Source organism: Eurosta solidaginis, chromosome X (genome assembly GCF_040869045.1).
Source record: "Eurosta solidaginis isolate ZX-2024a chromosome X, ASM4086904v1, whole genome shotgun sequence".
NCBI classification, from domain to species: Eukaryota; Metazoa; Arthropoda; class Insecta; order Diptera; family Tephritidae; genus Eurosta; species Eurosta solidaginis.
Genome location: NC_090324.1, coordinates 128,650,575 through 128,674,756, shown reverse-complemented (window position 1 = coordinate 128,674,756; position 24,182 = coordinate 128,650,575). Strand labels below are relative to the sequence as shown.

The following is a 24,182-nucleotide window of genomic DNA, read 5'->3' as shown; positions in this document are numbered from 1 at the left end:
ATTTTAAATCAAATGAGAGGGTATCTATCAGAGAGCGGACTCCTTTCTGAGTATCAGTCCGCTTATCGAAAGGGACATAGCTGTTCAACAGCCGTGTTGAAGGTGATGGAAGATATTAGACCATTCTTTGACCAAGGAGATCTTACTATTCTTACATTATTAGACTTTTCTAAGGCTTTTGATACTATTTGTCATAAGATTCTTTTGCAAAAACTTTACGCGTACTTTGGATTTAACCACGATGCAGTTGGATTGATTGCAAGCTATCTTACGAACAGATGGCAAAAGGTTGTACTAAAAAATAGCTGCTCTGATTTGGTGCCAATTACAGCTGGGGTACCCCAAGGATCTATTCTTGGTCCCATTTTATTTAGTCTATACATCAACGACATTGTTAAGTGCTGTAAAAATGTTTCTATTCATCTTTACGCTGATGATGCACAAATATATCTATCCGCACCGCTGGGGCTTAGAGAGGATTTGGTGTTCAGAATAAACGAAGATCTGGAATCAATTTATTTATGGTCGAAGGATAATAGGCTTAACCTTAATGCGTCCAAGACACAAGCAATTGCCCTATCTCATTGTTCATATAGCATGGATGATGTTTCTCCTCTTAGACTGAACGGTACAACTATCAAATATGAGAATTCTGTTAAAACCCTAGGCTTTAGGTTGAATACCTCCCTCTCATGTGTTGATCATATAAATGCAACAATTTCTAAGTCATATTCTGTATTAAGACACCTTTGGAGAACCGCAGCTTATATCCCTCTGGATATTAAGCTAAAACTAGTTAAGACTCTATTAGTGCCCATAATCTCATATCAAGAACTAGTATATGGGTGCCTTGATAAGGGTTCCATGAATAAATTACAATTACTAATAAACAATGCAGCTAGATATGTACACCTAAAAAGAAAATATGACCATATATCCGAACTATCCGTACAAATTCTTGGTTGCAGTTTATCAAAATTTTTTGGACGCCGTTTATTGTTATTTATACATAAGCTAATCCATACCCATTGTCCGAGTTATCTCTTCTCAAAATTAACTTTTGCACACTCAACTAGAACATGCAATCTTATAGTACCACACTTTAAATATTCGGCTACCTCAAGAATGTTTTTCGTTAGAGCCATTCAGTTGTGGTACTCACTGCCTAACAAATTAAAAATGGTAGCAAATCCACGGCAATTCAAACTGGCTATTCAATCCCAATCTTAAATTTAACAGGGTGTTTCACAATTGTGATTATCAGATACTATCGAATGCTACTGTTATACCAGTATTATTCAAAACTCAAAATATGATATCACTGAAGTTCTGCATGTATACCTAAAAATATTGAATACACCCTTTCTTTCTTTCTTTCCTTCTTTCTCTATGTTCTCCTTTATTCCTTTTATGTTTATTTGCCTATTGATCTATGTATCTTGAAATTTATTGTAAAGTTCAAATAACTTGTATATTTAAGTCATTTATCCCTAATCCTTAATCTTAAGGAAGTATTGTATCAGATGAAATGTGGCACGTTAAAAGACTCTGTCTTACTTGTGTCTTAATAATAATAATAATATATTGGCTGTAGAGAAACTATTTGTGTTTGTGTATTATTCTCTTCCTGTGTTCTTCGCCCCACATAGCTGCACTTGATCGTCCCTCACCAAGCACTTAAATGTGCAAAACGTGCCCGTATGAGCAAAAGGCTCATACGAGCCGTTTTGCCCATCGCTGCTCTAGATGAACTATTAGTCAATATTCAAACGGATATAAAGAACCTTTCGAAATGGTTTGAATGTAATTTGCTGTAAATGAATATCTCGAAAATAAATTTTATAATATTTAACAACTATAAAAATTTTCCCGGTATGAACGATCTGAAAGGAATTCATCTAGATGGTAGTTTTATTACAAGGGTCGAGAGTCTAAAATACCTTGGCATTTGGTTTGATGCAAATCTAAACTGGCGGAAACACATAAACAAGCTGAAAATGAAATTAATACCACTGAATTTCTCGATATATAGAAATCGGAAATTAACTCCAAAAAGACAACTATGGCTTCTATACACTCTTTCTTCATGTCTTATATTAACTACTTGAATCCAATATAGAATGTTTGCTCAGAGCAACTTATAAATGAATTACAAAGAACACAATATAAAGTAATTAAAAACATTTTAAATTTACCGCGGAGGACATCAAGTGAGCTTTTATATTGTAATAGGCTAGATATTTGCAAATATTGCATCTCTCAGACGCTAATAGCGTTCTACAAAATAAAAAATAATTTAATTAAACATAATTTGAACATACAAGAACTCGAACAAATGTCAAACCACGTCTTTTTCGAACAGAAAGATGTGCAAAATCGATAAAACACTATGGTATAAAATTATTCAACAAACTTCCATATGAATTTAAAAGTGCAAGAAATCTGCAAAGTTCTAAAACTGAAGTTAAAAGCCTACTTCCTGCAAACTATAATTTTAATATTCAGCTGTAAATTGTAACTGCTACTTTTTCTTTTACTTTTACTGATACACGGAAATGGTATTTAAATCATACATTACTTGTAACACGTTATTTCACAGCTAAAATAATTTCTTTTCTTTTTAATTTATTTTTCTTACTGCTGCATGCTTTATGTATCCTCATAAATATTGATGGTAAATAGTTTTACATAAGATATAAGCTATCTTCTCGCGCAAAAACATTGTCTTTTTTTTTTTTGAGAAAATTGTTGTAAATCAAATCAAGTTTTGCTGTCAATAACAAAAAAAAAAATCCCTGAAGAAACAAAACAGTGCGTTGTACTCATATAAAGAAGCTACATATTGAACAGCAAGGACTCCTTGCATAGTGAGGCAGCAATTTTGGCATTTTAAGGTAGACAGCTAGTCAAAAGGGTAGTAAACAATTGATATCGGTGTTTTAGGGCAAGTCCAGGTTCCTTATTCCAAATTATGGGCATACCGGAGGATAGAGTTACCTATTCTTAACACTGGAGTTGAAAATTTGGGTCCAATACAAATACATAAAAAAACAAGTAAGGAAGGCTAAGTTCGGGTGTAACCGAACATTACATACTCAGTTGAGAGCTGTGGAGACAAAGTAAGGGAAAATCACCATGTTGTAAAAAGAACCTAGGGTAACCCTGGAATGTGTTTGTATGACATGTGTATCAAATGGAAGGTATTAAAGAGTATTTTAAGAGGAAGTGGACCATAGTTCTATAGATGGACGCCATTTAGGGATATCGCCATAAAGGTGGACCAGGGGCGACCCTAGAATTTATTTTGTACGATATGGGTATCAAATGAAAGGTATTAATGAGTATTTTAAAAGGGCGTGGGCCTAAGTTCTATAGATGGACGCCGTTTCGAGATATCGCCATAAAGATGGATCAGGGGTGACTCTAGAATTGCTTTGTACGATATGAGTATCAAATGAAAGGTGTTAATGAGTATTTTAAGAGGGCGTGGGCCTTAGTTCTATATGTGGACGCCTATTCGAGATATCGCCATAAAGGTGGACCAGGGGTGACTCTAGAATTTATTTTGTACAAAATGGGTATCAAATGAAAGGTATTAATGAGATTTTAAAAGGGCGTGGGCCTAAGTTATATAGATGGACGCCGTTTCGAGATATCGCCATAAAGGTGGACCAGGGGTGACTCTAGAATTTATTTTGTACGATATGGGTATCAAATGAAAGGTATTAATGAGTATTTTAAAAGGGCGTGGACCTAAGTTCTATAGATGGACGCCGTTTCGAGATATCGCCATAAAGATGGATCAGGGGTGACTCTAGAATTTGTTTGTACGATATGAGTATCAAATGAAAGGTGTTAATGAGCTCTAGAATTTGTTTGTACGATATGGGTATCAAATGAAAGGTGTTAATAAGTATTTTAAAAGGGCGTGGTCCATAAGGAAAGGAGTTAAAGAGTATTTTAAAAGGGCGTGGGCCTTAGCTCTATAGGTGGACCAGGGGCGACTCTACGATATGGGTATCAAATGATAGGAGTTAATGAGTATTTTAAAAGGGCGTGGGCCTTAGCTCTATGGGTGGACGCCTTTTCGAGATATCGCCATAAAGATGGACCAGGGGCGACTCTAGAATTTGTTTGTACGATATGGGTATCAAATGAAAGGAATTAATGAATATTTGAGAACGTACCGCTGTGGTTTCATAATACAACAAGTACTACCAGACCACCAGACGTTCAGTGGATTCTCTCACTAGGCCCAAAATACTCTTTACCAACAACAAAGAATAGCCTCCCCCTTTTTCAAATTATAGCAGATGGCGAAGATTGCATACATACAATCAAAGACAAAGAACAGCAAGAAATAGAGAGAAATAATTTTACAACAATTATACGAGATCACCAAAACAAAGCAGACATTAGCGCGAGGGACAGGTTTGTTCTAGATACCCTACAGTCGACAAAAATATTTCTTAGAAATAATAAATAATTGTTAGTTCTAAACGCGGACAAAGGAAGTGCGACAGTTTTAATGCAAAGGGACGATTACGAAACAAAATTACAACGCATCGTCAATGACATTTCCACAATTCGAGTATTAAAACGAGATCCAACTACCAAGCTCCAAGACAGAAACAATGCGATCGTGGAAAAGCTCTTTAAAAACAATATGATAGACTTGAAGGAAAAATACCGACTCTTGAGTAAGACCGCTAATGCACCAAGACTGTATGGTCTACCGAAGATTCATAAAGAAGGTATCCCATTGAGGCCTATATGTTCTTCCATCAATTCGCCTTCGTACAACCTATGTAAATTCGTTGTAAATATTTTGACGAATGTAACCAAAGAATCAAAATACAATGTAAAAGATTCCGTTGAGTTTAAAAATAAAATTAAGGATACATATGTCTTTGATGATGAGAGCCTAGTTTCGTTCGATGTTGTCTCATTATGTCCTAGCATTCCAGTAGACCATGCTTTGGAAATCATTTCGTCCAAATGGAACCAAATTAAAAAGCATACAAATCTAACCAAAGATCTCTTCCTTGAGGTAGTACGATTTTGTATTAAAGAAAACAGGTACTTCAACTACAACAATAAGATTTATGAACAACGTGCAGTAATGCCTATGGGGTCACCGGCATCTCCGGTCATAGCAGATATTGTGATGGAAGAACTGCTAACTAAATTTGAGGAAGATACACCATATAAACCACGCCTCCTCACTAAATATGTAGACGATCTGTTTGCCATTGCAAGAACGGACCATATTGAGAAAATGCTGGCTAACTTAAATGAATACAACAGATCTATAAAATTTACGTTAGAAGTTGAGAAAGATGGAGAATTACCATTTCTGGACACTCTGGTAATAAAAAACAACAACCACCTCACGTTCGATTGGTATAGAAAGCCTACTGCCTCCGGTAGATTATTAAACTTTTATTCGAAACACGACAAGTCTGCAATTGTAAATACGGCCAAAAATTTCGTAAGACGTGTTCTCACAATTAGTGACGCGATGTACCATAAGAAAAATATTGAAATAATTCAAAAAGTTCTTGAAAATAATGAATCTCCTGCTCAACTTATAAAACAATTCATACATAGCCATTTCAAGACGACTAGAGACAAGAAAGCCAAACCAGATAAAATATATAAATCCACCACTTTTGTACCAGGTTTGTCGAATAGGATAAAGCATTCGAATTTGTACGACAGGGAAAAATTTCAAATTGCCTTCACATATAACAACACTTTACAAAAAATATTTACAAATACAAAAAGCAAAATCGGAAAATATGAGAAATCTGACGTTATATATAAAATTAAATGCAACGGCGACGGGTCCCACGTATGCAATAAGGTATATGTGGGGACAACTAAATCCAAACTAAAGACAAGGATTTCCGCTCACAAATCAAACATAAAAAATAGGGACCACACTAATGATAACAAAACGGCCCTCACTCAGCATTGCAAAACAACTGGACACTCTCCGGATTTCGATGAGGTAGAAATTCTACAAAAAGAAAAACATTATACGAAACGCTATATTTTGGAGATGCTTCACATCATCGGCACACCCAACGATAAAAGAATGAATTTTAAGTCAGACACAGACCAATGCGCTCACGCATACCGACAATTGGTAAAGCAAAATTGCAAACATTAATGCTGAGAGTGTTATACAACAACATTTACCTGGTGGGAATTTAATACATACTTATGCTATGGGTGTCGCTCACAGTTTAACTTTTTATGCTATATTGTTGTTAGTTAAGAATTTTGTTTATAATTACGGTTCTTTATTTGTTTACTTTTTATGTTTATTTTCGTTTTTGTTATATCAAATTTTAAATTAGTCGATCTGGTACATCCAACGATGTAAGTCAAATGTATACATGTACTTTTATGTTTTTTATTATAATACTTGTATTTTTGTATTTCTAGTCCTGAAGATGACTTCTAAATGAAGTCGAAATATCGATAAATAAAAAACGACAATATATAACATATACAAATAAACAGTTTTCTTTGTTTGTTATTTAATATTGTATGGCCTCGAGCTCGACAATTTACAAACATTTTTACAAACTTAACAATTTCGTGATCATAGGACCCAAACTTCTGTTTACCCTTTCAACTGGACTATTGGCTTGTGGGAAACCTGTAGCTATCTTAACGTGACTAACATTATTATTATTTTTTTTTTTTTTCAAAAAAATAAAAAACTCACTCGAAGTAAAACAACTACCTCTGTCAGAGACTATTATCCTCGAATGACTATATGACCGAAAATAATATTTTAACATAAATACTACCTCTTTAGTTTTTGTGGTCTTCGTTGGATATAATTTTACAAACTTAGTAAATACATCCACCACGACCAACAAATGTTTCACTACTCTTGAATTGTCAATTGGCCCGTAGTGATCTACATGAATTACCTTAAAAGGCAAACTCCCTTTTGGAACAGTATATAAAAATCGTTCTTGCCTACCACACTTAGCTGAAAATGTTATACATTTTAAACAATTTTCTATATGACTCATAATTTTCTGTTTCATTTTAGGAAACCAATAACTTTTAGAAATAACATCCAGTGTCTTATCTATCCCTAAATGTCCCAATTCATCATGATATTTATATAATACGTGACTTTCCATATTCTCTGGAGCATAAAGTAAAACCGATCCACTATCCTTTTTCCTATAAATTACTCCTTTACGAATTTCATATAAGCCATGTTCCTTTTTTCTAATAAATTACGTAATTCTTCTAACTTGTGATCCTTATTTTGACATATAATCATATTATCTTCAAACGTGTTGCTCTCTAACAAATCTTACAAAGCTAAAATTGGTGACTCCAACAGCTTTTGTTTAAGGTTTTCCAAACATAATAATATATTTTCACCAAACTGAAATTTTTTGTCTTTCTTTGTCAAATCATACAAAGGTTTTGCAATCAAAGAAAAATCTTTTACAAATCTTCGAAAATATGAACAAAGTCCGAAAACTCTGAACCGAATGCAATTTTGTTGGAACTGGAAAATTTTTAATTGCTTCGAGTCCTTTATCATCCGCCCTAATACCATCTTTTGTAATAGTATAACCAAGATATTTCACTTCACTTACTAAAAGTTCACGCTTATCTAATCTAAGTCCCAAATTATTTTTAACTAAATTACGAAAAACTTCTACTAGAATTTCTAAATGTAATTTTACAGTTTCAGTATCTATCATTATGTCATCTAAATAAATAATTACCTTACCCTGTTTAATCATATCTGCAAATACTTTGTTAAAAAATCTTTGAAATGTTGACGGAGCATTCCTCCATATCCAAATGGCATTCTCATAAAATCAAAATGACCAAGCGCAGTTATAAACGAAGTAAATTTAATTGAATCTGGTTCCATAAAAACATGAAAAAACCATTTTTTCAAATCTAATTTTGTAAATACCTTTTTATTTACAACTCTATCAAGTAAATCATCAATCAAAGGAATGTTATTTTTAGCTGTCATTTTGTTAAGAGTCCTGAAATCTACACACATCCTAAGATCCCCAGTTAACTTTCGAACCAACACTATTGGTAATGCAAACTCGGATTCACTTGGTCTAATAATATTTTTCACAGGGCATGGCCAATTAACATAATATTTTTTAAACAAATCAATAAGTTTTGTTTGTTCCAAAATGTAACATCTTCTCCAATCTTAAAATTTAATTCATGATCAACAATTTGATAAATTGCTAACAATTCCGTGTCAAACAAAACTTCATCACCCTTTTTCACATTAACATCAGAAACAATCTCATTCACAACTTTCCTATTTTCAAGAAATTTCTCCTTTTTTCTACATTTTCTGTAAATTTTGATTGCCTAAGTCCATAGTCATCATACTTTCCGCTATTTTTAGACATAAGATACGGTACCACATTATGAATGTTTATTTCCACAGTCTTCCCTTAATATTTTACACCCTCCTACCTTCAAAAATTCTCTACCCAAAACAGCATCATAATTCATTGTCCTGTCAGAAACTACAACAAGAATTATTGGAAACTCCTCTCCATCCAAAATAACATAACACAAATATCTTCCATAAGTTTGAACTCTTGTTTTATTCAAACCACAATATTCAGTATTAACATTTAAAAATAAATTAGAATTAATTTCTATGGGAATACTAGACTTCCGAATAAAGCTCACTGGACCGGTATCTATTAAGCAATTTAAGGAAAAACAAAAATTACTAACATGTCTATCAATAAATGAAAAACATCTTACATATTCATCACCCCCCAAATGATTTACTGTTTTTGTTGTTTTCTTTACAATCCTTGATATGATGAGTTTTGCTTCCACAACCATAACAAACTCCGTTTTCTGTAATCGGTTTTTGGCATTCTGATGCATGATGACCCATTGTATTGCAGTTATTAGCTTTATTTGTAACAGTTACACTCGATGATTTTAATGAAATTGCTCTTTGCTTTACTTTTAAAAACGCTTGTAATAGCTGCGCCCTATTTGTGTAACATTCCACATAAGCTTGAATACGTAGTTGCTCATCAGTAATGCATTCTATAATATATTCAACTAACTCTTCTTCTTCTAATTTCAATGGATTCGCCAACACTATTTTGTCATTTAAATACTTACTAAAATTTTATTTTAATTGCCAATTGCGTTGCTCAAACTTTTTACGCAAGGTCAATCTACTATTATTTGTACTAAATACTCCTCTCAATTCAGCTATTAAATTTGAAAAACTCTCCTCCATGAAAGTAGGTTTTGAATACATCCATTGCTGTGCCTTGCCTTTCAATTTGCTCATAAGTAACATACGCATTGCATATTCATTAGTATGATATAACATTTTAACACTCTCCATTTGTTTTACCCATGTATCCACATCACTGTTGCCATCATACTCTGGTAACAAGCCTTTTAGATTATCAAAAGTAATTTTTAGTGAGTTTTCTTGTAAGCGATGTGGCAATTCTTCTCCCACACACACACATTTGAATCTGAAAGCTTTCTCAAAAACTCATTCTCCCTTTTCAATAAATCTTTTTCACGCTTTAATAATTCTATCGCCCTTTGTAAATTAAACACATTATACGAAGAGAAATCAACGGACGCCTCACCCCCCTTAGAATTTGCTTGATTCGAAGGAACAAAATGATGCCCTTGATCTTCCTGATTGACATTATCCCCGATAGTCTCAACGTAATCATATTGCCCTTCATAAACAGTAGGTCGGTCTCCACGCTGATCAATAGAGACCTCATTAATACGCAAAACAAGCGTAGTCTTAGACCCTGCAATTGGTAATTTTAGTTTTCGTAACCATTCACGTAACTGAGCAACTGAATAATCTTTGGCACATATGGGGCCTTCCATCATAAAAAAAAAATTCAAAGATGAACGAACGGAAATAAAAATAACAGCAACAACAACAACAATTGCCTTCTTCCGGCTTTTTATCCTTGCTTTTATAGGCGTTTTTTTTTTTTTAATTTCCGTTTACCTTTACTCTCTTTCTTTCTCTAATTACTAATTATCACCTATCTACGCTTTTCTGTGTTTTGTTTTCTTTTAAAATATTTTGGTTTTCCGCTCGCGCTCTCTCGTTGCTTTAAATAATTCCGGTTTTACTTCCAATACCGTTCTCCATTACACCAATTAAATTTTTTGAAATATATTATTTTCAGTTTACCCGCTATTGCAACTCTCCACGATGTTGCTGTTTAACTACCACCAATTCCTGTTTTTCTTATCCTCCAACATATTGTTTTCAGTCTTTGCCGCTATATCAATTATCCAACTTCATTAACGGTAAAATACCACCAATTTCACCAATTTCTTTATATTTTAGATTTCTTCAAGCCTCCTTTTCAACACACCTCGTTATCCTCTTTCTTCAAAATTTCAACTTTTTCGCATGAGATGCATCAAATATAAGCCACATTCGTTACAATTTGTAATCTTTTACAATATTTCTTGATCTCTTCTCGTAGGACATTCGTTTATATATTTGATTTTTTTTTAATCTTCTTTTTATATAAAATAATTAGATTGAAGTTTATTTATATCTATATATAATTGCTCTTTGCTTTACTTTTAAAAACGCTTGTAATAGCTGCGCCCTATTTGTTTAACATTGCAAATAAGCTTCAATACGTAGTTGCTCATCAGTAATGCTTTCTAAAATATATTCAACTAACTCTTCTTCTTCTAATTTCAATGGATTCGCCAACACTATTTTGTCATTTAAATACTTACTGAAATTTTATTTTAATTGCCACTTGCGTTGCTCAAACTTTTTACGCAAGGTCAATCTACTATTATTTGTACTAAATAGTCCTCTCAATTCAGCTATTAAATTTGAAAAACTCTCCTCTATGAAAGTAGGTTTTGAATACATCCATTGCTGTGCCTTGCCTTTCAATTTGCCCATAAGTAACATACGCATTGCATATTCATTAGTATGATATAACATTTTAACACTCTCCATTTGTTTTACCCATGTATCCACATCACTATTGCCATCATACTCTGGCAACAAACCTTTTTAAACGGTTTTATTTAGCTTGAGTTGACAGGCAGGTCACATGCACGGCCGCACGGCCGTTGTGAACGAATCTTGTTATTGAAATTTAAGTAACTTCCCGATAAGCTACAAGCTTGAAACTTGGAATATATTTCAGAACCCGATGACAATGCAATAATAAGAAAAAAATCGCCGCTAGGTGGCGCAAGGATCGAGATATTCCCAAAATTCGCATTTGTGGTCCGATTTGGCTCGTATTTGGAACGCATAATACATGCAAAAATTGAAATCGACCTGTGAAAAGAATATTGCCGCTAGATGGCGCATGGATCGAGATATTCGCAAAATTCGCATTTGTGGTCCGATTTGGCTCATATTTGGAACACATAATACAGGCAAGAATAGAAATCGACCTGTGAAAACAAATCGCCGCTAGGTGGCTCATGGATGGAGATATTCACAAAAATCGTATTTGTGGTCCGATTTGGCTCATATTTGGAACACATAATACATGCAAGAATAAAAAGCGACTTATGAAAAAAAATCGCCGATAGGTGGCGCAAGGATCGAGATATTGTGGCGGCTCACACCGACATCTATCCGTGAAGTCACGAAATTGACATGAAATATTTATGTACACAGCTGATGCAATTTGTGGATTCTATTGTATTGTATTTTGTTTGTATTTGTATGTGTATGAATTTCTAGAATCTTCCTGGAATAATAAAAGAACTGTTCATTCTTGTTTGTAAATCCAAAGTGGTGACTACCGAATTTCGAACGTGCGCAACTAATACGTACTTATATGGATTCAGCCTAGTAGCAGGCACAGCGAATCGACGAGTATACATACATATAATGCCGCATTACAATTTAAGATCAAACAACGACGAGCAAGATAATTTTTATGATAGTCGCAGCATCGAAATGGAGTCAACCAACGTAAATGCCCCATTGCAATTAATGCAAAACGAGTTACAACAACTAAACATCGCTTATGCACAGCAAGCAAATCGTCGCTCAAATGTGCAAAGGGTTCATGTACCAAAATTCAATAAGGTAAACCCACACATATGGTTTGCGCAGCTTGAGCGTTCCTTTCGGCTCAGCAATATAACAGATGACATTGATATGTTTGATTTAGTTACGATAAATTTAGATGAAGATATAATTCTTAGTATTGAGGATCTCATTGCTGCACCGCCGAATAAAAATCGATATGTAACACTTAAATTGCGTTTACTTGATAAATACTTGGAATCGTCCGAATGCAAACTGAAACGTTTGCTTCAGGGTGGAGCAATATCAGGTATGAAACCAAGTGACATTCTGACATACATAAAACGATTAGCACCAGATCCGGGGTGCGAGCCAGTAATACGTACACTTTTCATGAATCAAATGCCATTATCAATTCGACCGCTACTGTCTGTTTGGCAAGAAAATGATTTGACGCAATTAGCCAAGATTGCTGATAAAATGCTGGAATCAGCTGATACGAACGCTGTTTGCGCAGTTGACGGCAGCCCAACGTATATCAGCAGCACATATAATTATTCCAAACTGGGCACTAACGAAGTCAGTGAGCCTCGTTTGCACATTTTTGATAAACATAGTAAACTCCGATTTCTTATTGGTTCCGGATCAGTTGTTTCCGTAGTTCCTCGTACAATGGTAAAGATAAAAACGAAAATAAATGCTTTGCAATTATACGCCGCAAATAAGACGACGATTGATACCTATGGGACTCATATCCTTAGAGTAGATTTAGGTCTTCGACGAATGTTCAACTGGCCCTTCATTGGTGCAGATGTCCATACTGCTATAATTGGAGCAGACTTTTTAACCAAATTCAATTTGCTTATTGATTTGCAACAAAATAGGTTAATCGACGGCACCACAAAATTATCAGTTGATGGCATTGTTCTAAATGCCACAGATTTTTCAGTTTCTACCATTAGCGAATGTAATGATTTCAGAGGAGTGTTAGCAAGGTTCGTTGACGTAACGAGATTGCCAACAACATACCATACCAACAATAAACAACACAACGTTGTTCACCATATCGAGACAACAAGAAGTCCCATAGCTGATCGACCACGTAGATTGGCAGGGAAAAAACTGGCGGTGGCAAAAGGAGAATTAAACTTTTTGCTGGAGCATGGAATTTGCCGACCATCAAAAAGTCCTTGGGCTAGTCGCTTGCATATGGTGGCTAAGAAAAATGGTGGATGGCGAGCTTGTGGCGATTACCGCAAGCTTAATGCTGTTACTGTACCCGACAGATATCCAGTCGCACACATTCACGATTTTTCCGAGAGATTGTATGGAAAAACGGTGTTTTCCACCACTGATTTGGTGCGAGCATATTACCAGATACCGATGGCAGAACAGGATGTACAAAAGACTGCTGTATGTACACCATTCGGTCTCATCGAATTCCTTTATATGCCATTTGGTTTGAAAAATGCCTCTCAAACTTTTCAACAATTTATGGATAGTATATTTAGAGGCATTGATTTTGTCTACTGTTATATTGATGACATCCTTATTATGTCTGAATCGTACGACGAGCATGAAAAACACCTACACACGGTATTAGCAATACTTCAGAAGCATGGATTGGGTATCAATGCCAGTAAATGCCAGTTTGGTAAAACACAGGTACGTTTCTTAAGTTATATTATCGAAAATGAGGGGATACGTCCTCCGCCGGATCGTGTTGATTCTATCATTAATTTTAAGCGCCCTCAAACAAGAGGCGAGCTCGGGAGATTTCTTGGTATAATTAATTATTATCGACGCTGCATTCCAAATGCATCTAAAATTCAAGGCCCTCTTAGCCAAGTTACACGGGGATTGAAAAAGAATGACAAGCGGGTAGTAAATTGGACCCGAGAGCTAATTGAGGCTTTCGAAAACTGTAAGCGAAGTATAGCAAACGCGGTAATTTTATCGCATCCGGCGCCTGATGCCGACTTAGCGCTGATATGTGACGCATCCGATACTGCTATAGGCGCTGCCCCGGAGCAGCGAATTCGTAATGTATGGTGTCCTCTTGGATTTTATTCGCGTAAACTCACCGATACGGAAAAAAACTACAGTACTTATGATCGTGAACTGCTAGCGATATATGACGCCATACGCTATTTCAGGCATATATTGGAGGCACGATTATTTGTTATTAAAACAGACCACAAGCCGTTGACGTACGCATTTTCTCAGAAGCCCGAAAAAGCCTCTCCGCGCCAACTTCGACATTTAGATTTTATTTCGCAGTTCACGACCAATATTGTACACCTCGCTGGTTCAGAAAACGTTGTTGCCGACGCATTTTCACGTCTTGATGTCATTTCTATACCGACGGAGATTAACTTGGAGAGAATTAAGGAGGCACAAAATGAAGATTCGGAGTTGAGCGAAATTTTGCAAGGGTTATCATCGCTCAAATTGCAACAAGTAGACCTTGGCAATAATGTTAACGCATATTGTGACCTATCTACGGGTTCCGTAAGGGTCTATATTCCTCAAACTTTCCGATATTCTGTTTTCATTTCAGTGCACGGGTTATCTCATCCCAGCGGAAGAGCGACGCTACAGCAAGTGCGACGAAAATACGTGTGGCCATCGATGAGGAAAGATGTAACCTTTTGGGCTCGTAATTGCCTCCCATGTCAGCGGGCCAAAATTCATCGACATAATTCACAACTACCCAACAAAATAGATATGCCAGACAACCGTTTTGATCATGTGCACTTGGACCTTGTAGTCACGCCATTGGTTAATGGCTATCGGTACTACTTGACGATGATCGATCGTTTTTCACGATGGCCAGAAGCAGTACCACTGAAGGACATGTCTGCCGAAACAGTGGCAAATGCATTTTGGACATGTTGGGTGGCACGTTTTGGTTGCCCTAAAACGATAACTACTGACCAAGGGGCACAGTTCGAGTCCGATTTATTCAAATCATTAGCCAAAATGTTGGGTAGTAAGCACATCCACACAACTGCATACCATCCGCAGTCGAATGGTTTGATTTAACGCTGGCACCGATCATTTAAAGCGTTTTTGGTGTGTAATTCTGGAGCAAATTGGACAGAGCTATTGCCAATGGTTTTGTTGGGATTGAGAACCTGTTATAAAGAAGATATCGACGCATCGGCTTCGGATTTACTTTACGGGAGTCACATACGCGTACCAAACGAGTTCTACGACGATTTGGATAAACCAGTTAATACCAAAGATTTTGCTAAGAAATTTCGAGATTACATGAGAATGGTACGGCCAAATCCAACAGTCCATCATATCAAGAGGAGTTTGTTCACTCATAAGCATTTAACAGACTGTACTCATGTTTTGTTAAGGACAGACGCAGTGCGCGAACCTCTTGAACCACCTTATTCTGGGCCCTACGAGATGGTGAAGCGTTCAACTGATCGTGCTTATGTTATCAAAATCGACGGAAAAGAGGTTGCAGTCTCAACGGAGCGCCTTAAGCCTGCATTTTTTATCGATGACTCGTATGCCACAGGAATTGTGAAGCCGCTTAGGACATATGAGCGCTCAAAAAGAGTAAAGTTCGCTCCCGGCCTGGTCACTGGAAGGGGGGTAGATGTGGCGGCTCACACCGTCCAAGTCACGAAATTGACATGAAATATTTATGTACACAGCTGATGTAATTTGTGGATTCTATTGTATTGTATTTTGTTTGTATTTGTATGTGTATGAATTTCTAGAATCTTCCTGGAATAATAAAAGAATTGTTCATTCTTGTTTGTAAATCCAAAATATTCACAAAAATCGTATTTGTGGTCCGACTTGGCTCATGCTTGGAACACATAATACATAAAAGAATAGAAAGCGACCTATCAAAAAAATCGCCGCTAGGTGGCGCAAGGATCGAGATATTCACAAAAATCGTATTTGTGGTCCGATTTGATTTTGTCCATATTTGGAACACATAATACATACATGAATAGAAAGCGACCTATGATGCCCGATTTGGCTCGTATTTGGAACAAATATTACATACATGCAGTCCGGTAGGAATTACATCAAAATATTTTTGGGTTCAAGGAGGGACAAGTATACGTGGCGCAGAGTCGAGTAAAGTCTTTGGAAGGATTATGTATTGAGGACTTAGGTTGTAACAAATTGTCAGGAAAGAGTCCTTGTAATAATGAGTCACTAAATGAACTAAATAGAATGAGAAATAATAGCCAATTAAATAAAGACTAAAAACTTGAAAATAAAATAATTTAAAAAAAATTTTTAAGTTAAACGGTTTTACTGAAAACAATACTTACATGAAATAATAATAATACGAAAAGCTAGAAAATAATTAGGTAGGTCCTAGGTACTAGTAATCACACTCCTTATCAATCTAGGGCGTTGATCAGACAATTAAATAAAAGCGTTGGACCCGTCATATTTCTATTGATAGTCATAAGTAAAACCAACTGAACCTTAATCAGGTTATGCCACGTCTCACATTTTTAGAAATTTCACGCCCACACGCTTTTATTTAATTGTCTGATCAACGCCCTAGATTGATAAGGAGTGTGATGACTAGTACCTAGGACCTACCTAATTATTTTCTAGCTTTTCGTATTATTATTATTTCAAGTAAGTATTGTATTCAATAAAACCGTTTAACTTAAAAATTTTTTTTTAATTATTAGATTATCAAAAGTAATTTCTAGTGATTTCTTGTAAGCGAAGTGGCAATTCTTCTTCCACACATACATTGTAATCTGAAAACTTTCTCAAAAACTCATTCTCCCTTTTCAATAAATCTTTTTCACGCTTTATTAATTCTATCTCCCTTTGTAAATTAAACACATTATATGAAGAGAAATCAACGGACGCCTCACCCCCATTAGAATTTGCTTGATTCGAAGGAACAAAGTGATGCCCTTGATCTTCCTGATTGACATCATCCCCAATAGTCTCAACGTAATCATCTTGCCCTTCATAAACAGTAGATCAGTCTCCACGCTGATCAATAGGGACCTCATTAATACGCAAAACAAGCTTAGTCTTAGGCCCTGAAATTGGCAATTTTAATTTTCGTAACCATTCACGTAACTGAGCAACTCAATAATCTTTGGCACATATGGAGCCTTCCATCATAAAAAAAAGAATCAAAGATGAACGAACGGAAATAAAAATAGCAAGAACAACAACAATTGCCTTCTTCCGGCTTTTTATCCTTGCTTTTATAAGCGTTTCTTTTTTTTTTAATTTCCGTTTACCTTTACTCTCTTTCTTTCTCTAATTACTAATTATCACCTATCTACGCTTTTCTTTGTTTTGTTTTCTTTTAAAATATTTTGGTTTTCCGCTAGCGCTCTCTCGTTGCTTTAAATAATTCCGGTTTTACTTCCAATACCATTCTCCATTACACCAAATTGATTTTTTGAAATATATTATTTTCAGTTTACCCGCTATTGCAACTCTCCCCGCTGTTTCTGTTTAACTACCACCAATTCCTGTTTTTCTCATCCTCCAATATATTGTTTTCAGTCTTTGCCGCTATACAATTAACCACCTCCATTAACGGTAAAATACCACCAGTTTCACCAATTTATTTATATTTTAGATTTCTTCAAGCCTCCTTTTCAACACACCTCGTTATCCTCTGTCTTCAAAATTTCAACTTTTTCGCATTAGATGCATCAAATATAAGCCACGTTCGTTACAATTTGTAATCTTTTACAATATTTCTCGATCTCTTCTCGTAGGACATTCGTTTATATATTTGATTTTTTTTTAATCTTCTTTTTATATAAAATAATTAAATTGACGTTTATTTATTTCTATATATAATTGCTCTTTGCTTTACTTTTAAAAACGCTTGTAATAGCTGCGCTCTATTTGTGTAACATTGCAAATAAGCTTGAATGCGTAGTTGCTCATAAGTAATGCTTTCTATAATATATTCAACTAACTCTTCTTCTTCCAATTTCAATGGATTCGCCAACACTGTTTTGCCATTTAAATACTTACTAAAGTTTTATTTTAATTGTCACTTGCGTTGCTCAAACATTTTACGCAAGGTCAATCTACTATTATTTGTACTAAATACTCCTCTCAATTCAGCTATTAAATTTGAAAAACTCTTCTCCATGAAATTAGGTTTTGAATACATCCATTGCTGTGCCTTGCCTTTCAATTTGCCCATAAGTAACATACGCATTGCATATTCATTAGAATGATATAACATTTTAACACTCTCCATTTGTTTTACCCATGTATCCACATCACTATTGCCATCATACTCTGGCAACAAATCTTTTAGATTATCAAAAGTAATTTTTAGTGAGTTTTCTTGTAAGCGATGTGGCAATTCTTCTCCCACTCACACATTGGAATCTGAAAACTTTCTCAAAAACTAATTCTCCCTTTTCAATAAATCTTTTTCACGCTTTAATAATTCTATCTCGCTTTGTGAATTAAACACATTATATGAAGAGAAATCAACGGACGCTTCACCCCCATTAGAATTTGCTTGATTCGAAGGAACAAAATGATACCCTTGATCTTCCTGAGTGACATCATCCCCAATAGTCTCAACGTAATCATCTTGCCCTTCATAAACAGTAGATCAGTCTCCACGCTGATCAATAGGGATCTCATTAATACGCAAAACAAGCGTAGTCTTAGACCCTGAAATTGGCAATTTTAATTTTCGTAACCATTAACGTAACTGAGCAACTGAATAATCTTTGGCACATATGGAGCCTTCCATCATTAAAAAAAATTCAAAGATGAACGAACGGAAATAAAAATAACAACAACAACAACAATTGCCTTCATCCGGCTTTTTATCCTTGCTTTTATAGGCGTTTTTTTTTTAAATTTCCGTTTACCTTTACTCTCTTTCTTTCTTTAATTACTAATTATCACCTATCTACGCTTTTCTTTGTTTTGTTTTCTTTTAAAATATTTTAGTTTTCCGCTCGCGCTCTCTCGTTGCGTTAAATAATTCCGGTTTTACTTCCAATACCGTTCTCCATTACACCAATTTGATTTTTTGAAATATATCATTTTCAGTTTACCCGCTATTGCAACTGTCCACGCTGTGTCTGTTTAACTACCACCAATTCCTGTTTTTCTTATCCTCCAATATATTGTTTTCAGTTTTTGCCGCTATATCAATTATCCACCTCCATTAACAGTAAATTAGCACAAATTTCACCAATTTCTTTATATTATAGGTTTCTTCAAGCCTCCTTTTCAACACACCTTATCCTCTTTCTTCAAAATTTCAACTTTTTCGCATGAGATGCATCAAATATAAGCCACATTCGTTACAATTTGTAATCTTTTACAATATTGCTTGATCTCTTCTAGTAGGACATTCGTTTATATATTTGATTTTGTTTAATCTTCTTTTTATATAAAATAATTAAATTGAAGTTTATTTATATCTTTTTATTTTTTATTCCTGCTTAAAAGTCCTCTTAGAAATTAAGGACTTAATATCATAAATCGCCACAACAAAAAAAAAAAATTGTGAGTACCTACTTCTGAAATGTAGGATGCCGATATAATTTAAACTACGACGTTCAATTCAATAGTAAATTTTATTCTGCTCTCAAAAATACAATTTTTTAAAGTCAAAAACAAATTACATATTTTTCGGTGAAACACGCACATTTGTTCCCCTTAAAAATACACTCAAACAAACCAACAAGTGTGCGTAAACGTATTCATACATATATACATAAATACAAGTATATGACAAATTGAAAATACAAACTTCCACACATATTTACAAATTTTTATATAAACCTGAATAAAACATTTACAAAAATCAAACATACAAATACAAGTACATAAATACTTACACATACAAACCAAATGTAAATAAAAGTGTATTGACTTCATTATTGACTATAAGAAATCTAATTCCCAGGATCAAATACAAAAACAAAATACGTACAAAGTACAAAAACTTCAGTACACATACTACATATTGATAGTCATATATAAGACCAACTGAACCTTAATAAGTCTATGCTACGTCTCACATTTTTAGAAATTTCACGCGCCCAACGCTTTTATTTAATTGTCTGATCCACGCCCACTCGGCCACCGTGGTGTGATGGTAGCGTGCTCCGCCTATCACACCGTATGCCCTGGGTTCAACTCCCGGGCAAAGCAACATCAAAATTTTAGAAATAAGATTTTTCAATTAGAAGAAAATTTTTCTAAGCGGGGTCGCCCCTCGGCAGTGTCTGGTAAGCGCTCCGATTGTATTTCTGCCATGAAAAGCTCTCAGTGAAAACTCATCTGCCTTGCAGATGCCGTTCGGAGTCGGCATAAAACATGTAGGTCCCGTCCGGCAAATTTGTAGGGAAAAATCAAGAGGAGCACGGCGCAAATTGGAAGAGAAGCTCGGCCTTAGATCTCTTCCGAGGTTATCGCGCCTTACATTTATTTTTTTTTATTTTATCCAAGCCCAAGATTGATGAGGAGTGTGATGACTAGTACCTTGTACCTACCTAATTATTTTCTAGCTTTTAGTATTATTATTACTTCCTGTAAGTATTTTTTTTCAATAAAACCGTTTAACTTAAAAAAATTTGGTTAATAATTTTTTTTATGATCTGAATTTGTGCCAAAAATGACTAGTACCTAGGACTTGTGCTGCCTATTGAATTGAACGCTCGTAGATTAAATTATATCGGCATCCTACAAATAGAAATTTGACGCGTCCAACGCTAATATTCAATTGTCTGATCAACACCCTAGATTGATGTGGGGTGTGATGACTAGTACAAAGGACATACCTAATTATTTTCTAGATTTTAGTATTATTATTACTTCATGTAAGTATTGTTTTCAATAAAACCGTTTAACTTAAAAATTTTTTTTAAATTATTTTATTTTCAAGTTTTTACTCTTTATTTAATTGCCTATTATTTCTCATTCTATTTAGTTCATTTAGTGACTCATTATTAAAAGGACTTTTTCCTAACAATTTGTTACAATCTAAGTCCTCAATACATAATCCTTCCAAAGACTTTACTCGACTCTGCGCCACGTATGGTTGTCCCTCCTTGAACCCAAAAATATTTTGATGTAATTCCCCTATATAGTTCATTTAGTGACTCATTATTACAAGGACTCTTTCCTAACAATTTGTTACAATCTAAGTCCTCGATACATAATCCTTCCAAAGACTTTACTCGACTCTGCGCCACGTATGGTTGTCCCTCCTTTAACCCAAAAATATTTTGATGTAATTCCTACCGGACTGTATGTATGTAATATTTGTTCCAAATACGAGCCAAATCGGGCATCATAGGTCGCTTTCTATTCATGTATGTATTATCTGTTCCAAATATGGAACAATCGGGCCACAAATACGATTTTTTTGAATATTTGGATCCTTGCGCAACCTAGCGGCGATTTTTTCATAGGCCCTTTCTATTCTTGTATGTATTATGTGTTCCAAATATGAGCCAAATCGGACCACAAATACGATTTTTTTTAATATCTCAATCCTTGCGCCACCTATCGTCGATTTTTTCATAGGTCGCTTTCTATTCAGGTATGTATTATGTGTTCCAAATATGAACCAAATCGGACCAAAAATACGATTTTTTGAAATATTTCGATCAATGCGCCACTTATCGCAGCTTTTTTTTCTTAAGTATTGCATTGTCATCGGGTTCTGAACTATATTCCAAGTTTCAAGCTTGTAGCTTATCGGGAAGTTACTTAAATTTCAATTACAAAATTCGTGCCGGCCGACCGTCCACCCTGTCAAGTCAAGTTAAATAAAACCGTTTAGAAACAGTTTAATGGAAGACTTGCAGCTGCTAGATGAAGAGCCATTTGAGCATGCCAAAATAGTTGTAACCGTTGCTGGAATCAGACACGAATTTAGTTAAGATACAGAAACTAATTCTTTAGAAAATATCTCTAAATGTATGGCGTATATATACATATCCAGTACTTCAAGATGGCTGCTTTGTAAAGTTTAACCCTGCCTATGACTATTTAGTACTATACGAAAAGAAATCTGTATTTATTGTATGAAGGTTAAGCCGAGGCAATTTGCCCCAAAGCATATCCCTTAATGTAAGTTCAGAGGGCCTTAACAGCACAAAGTTGCCGCATTCAAGGTAGACTTAATGCCAAGTAGAAAATATTGGATGCATATATCGACAAAAAACATTTGTCAGTTCTCTGTACTCAAATACACCACAGAAAGTGTATAGTGCGAGGGTCATCTTATGCACTATACTTCACTGGATCGCTTACTACTACAAAACATATAAACTATATATTTAGCAATTAATTAAAAAAGACGACAGTGCATTTATACTTATAGCCGAACCACAATAAACTTTTTCATATAGATGCGTTCAACGCATTCTTATGCATGCCAGTAACACCGCCACAATCACACAGGATGTTGCGTTTTTAAATATAAAGGTATTTCAGACTTAGCAATTGAAGTTTATTTCGGCCTGGCCATTCACATAGTAAACTTCGAAACATTATCTCTATACAAGAAAAATACTTGCAAACATATTTTGTGTCCTATTAATTTTTTAAATTGCAGTTTTTTACTCTGACAAATGTAACGAATGGAACAAATAATTTCACTTGCAAAGTGTGGCGCCAAAGTCGCTGGATCTGCCGTTCCCCGTAAAAATACTTGCAATCTACGCATCATGCATAAGGCTGCGTCAAACGCATATATGTATATGAAAAGCTGCTCATTAGACGGGGCTTTTCTTCTTCTGCTTCGCTTGCAAAAAAAGTTGGAACATGGCTCTCTTTTCATGTGAGATGGCGCTGGTGTCGCTCGATCTGCCGTTCTCCATAAAAATAGGTGCAATCTACTTATCACCCATATGATTGCGTTAAACGCATCTATATGAAAAACTTCGAACGTTACGAAGCTCTTATAGTATTTCAAATGTGTAAAACATTAGCAAACCTATTCACACAGCGGTCCTATACAAACATATATAGGTGTACATTTCATTTCGATTAACATATGTGTATACTTATACGTAGCTTGCCATTTACTAGTTTAGTAATAAGAAAAGTAGATTTATATATGTATATTAAGTGCAAGTTATTTGGGAAAAAAAATTTCCTAAGCATCCAGTATGTCAGTCTTATGCCGAATTTCACACTTTCCATATACAACTTTTAAGGTTTTTATCACAGTCATCGTTTAAATACCCACCAATAATAAATATGTTATTCAATAGACGCAGTCAGCTCTGATGTTCGATTCGGTGTACACTTTTGCTGCGGGACTCTTGGAACTAGAAAAAAGTCTACTATTAACCTCTCATAACATCTCTTGCTCTAAGGAAACTAAGTGGAGTGGCGGCCTTTCGTTGTACAAGTACATAAGTGAGGTATTATTTTGGAATTTCTTATATTTGAAAAAATAGTTCCTAGAGTTGCCTTCTTTTCTTCCATATCAGGCTTCTATTAATGGATTAACAGGACGAATTAGTTTTTTTGAAGGTCATCGAAGTAATTTCCAATTTGATATACTTAAGTTAAAGCACAACAAAGTACAAAAAGTTGGATTTTGGAGACCAAATGTGGGGGTAAATATCATCGACAGAACTTCTTTCTATGATATTGACATAACCAACACAACTTTGTTGGTAATGACCCGCGAAGAAATGCCATATGTTATGTTAAAAAGAGATACGCATCAGACGGGTAATGATCGCTTCGAAGGATTTTGTATAGATTTGTTAAAAGCTATAGCGAAACAAGTGGGATTTCAGTTTAAAATTAAATTGGTACCAGATAACATGTATGGTGTTTACAATCCAGAAACGAAAGCTTGGAATGGCATTGTACGTGAACTGGTAGAACGGGTAAGGCTAAGTCTTGATAAAACATTGTCTGTCTTATTATAAAATTTAAATTTAGAAAATTGGTTAAGAGATTAAACACCTTTGATATTAAGTGGTACAAGTGTTTTCCTTTTTTCGATTTATTCTTATTTTTCACTAATGCTGTGCTTGCATTAATGAATTCAATACAGCAAGCTAAAAAGTTAGGGGTGATATGTACTGTTAAAACATCAGTCCAAACAGTCAAGTTCCAAGAACTT

General features: G+C 35.0%; 1 protein-coding gene across 1 annotated transcript in view; it reads left to right on the top strand.

Annotated features, from left to right (window-relative positions):
- Nucleotides 1–24,182, top strand: part of LOC137235148 (glutamate receptor ionotropic, kainate 1-like) — a 2,828,327-nt gene that overhangs the window by 2,362,049 nt on the left and 442,096 nt on the right. The window contains exons 9-10 of the mRNA XM_067758305.1: nt 23,314–23,466; nt 23,536–23,943. Coding sequence (XP_067614406.1) covers nt 23,314–23,466; nt 23,536–23,943 — 561 coding nt within the window. The remainder of the gene's footprint in view (nt 1–23,313; nt 23,467–23,535; nt 23,944–24,182) is intronic.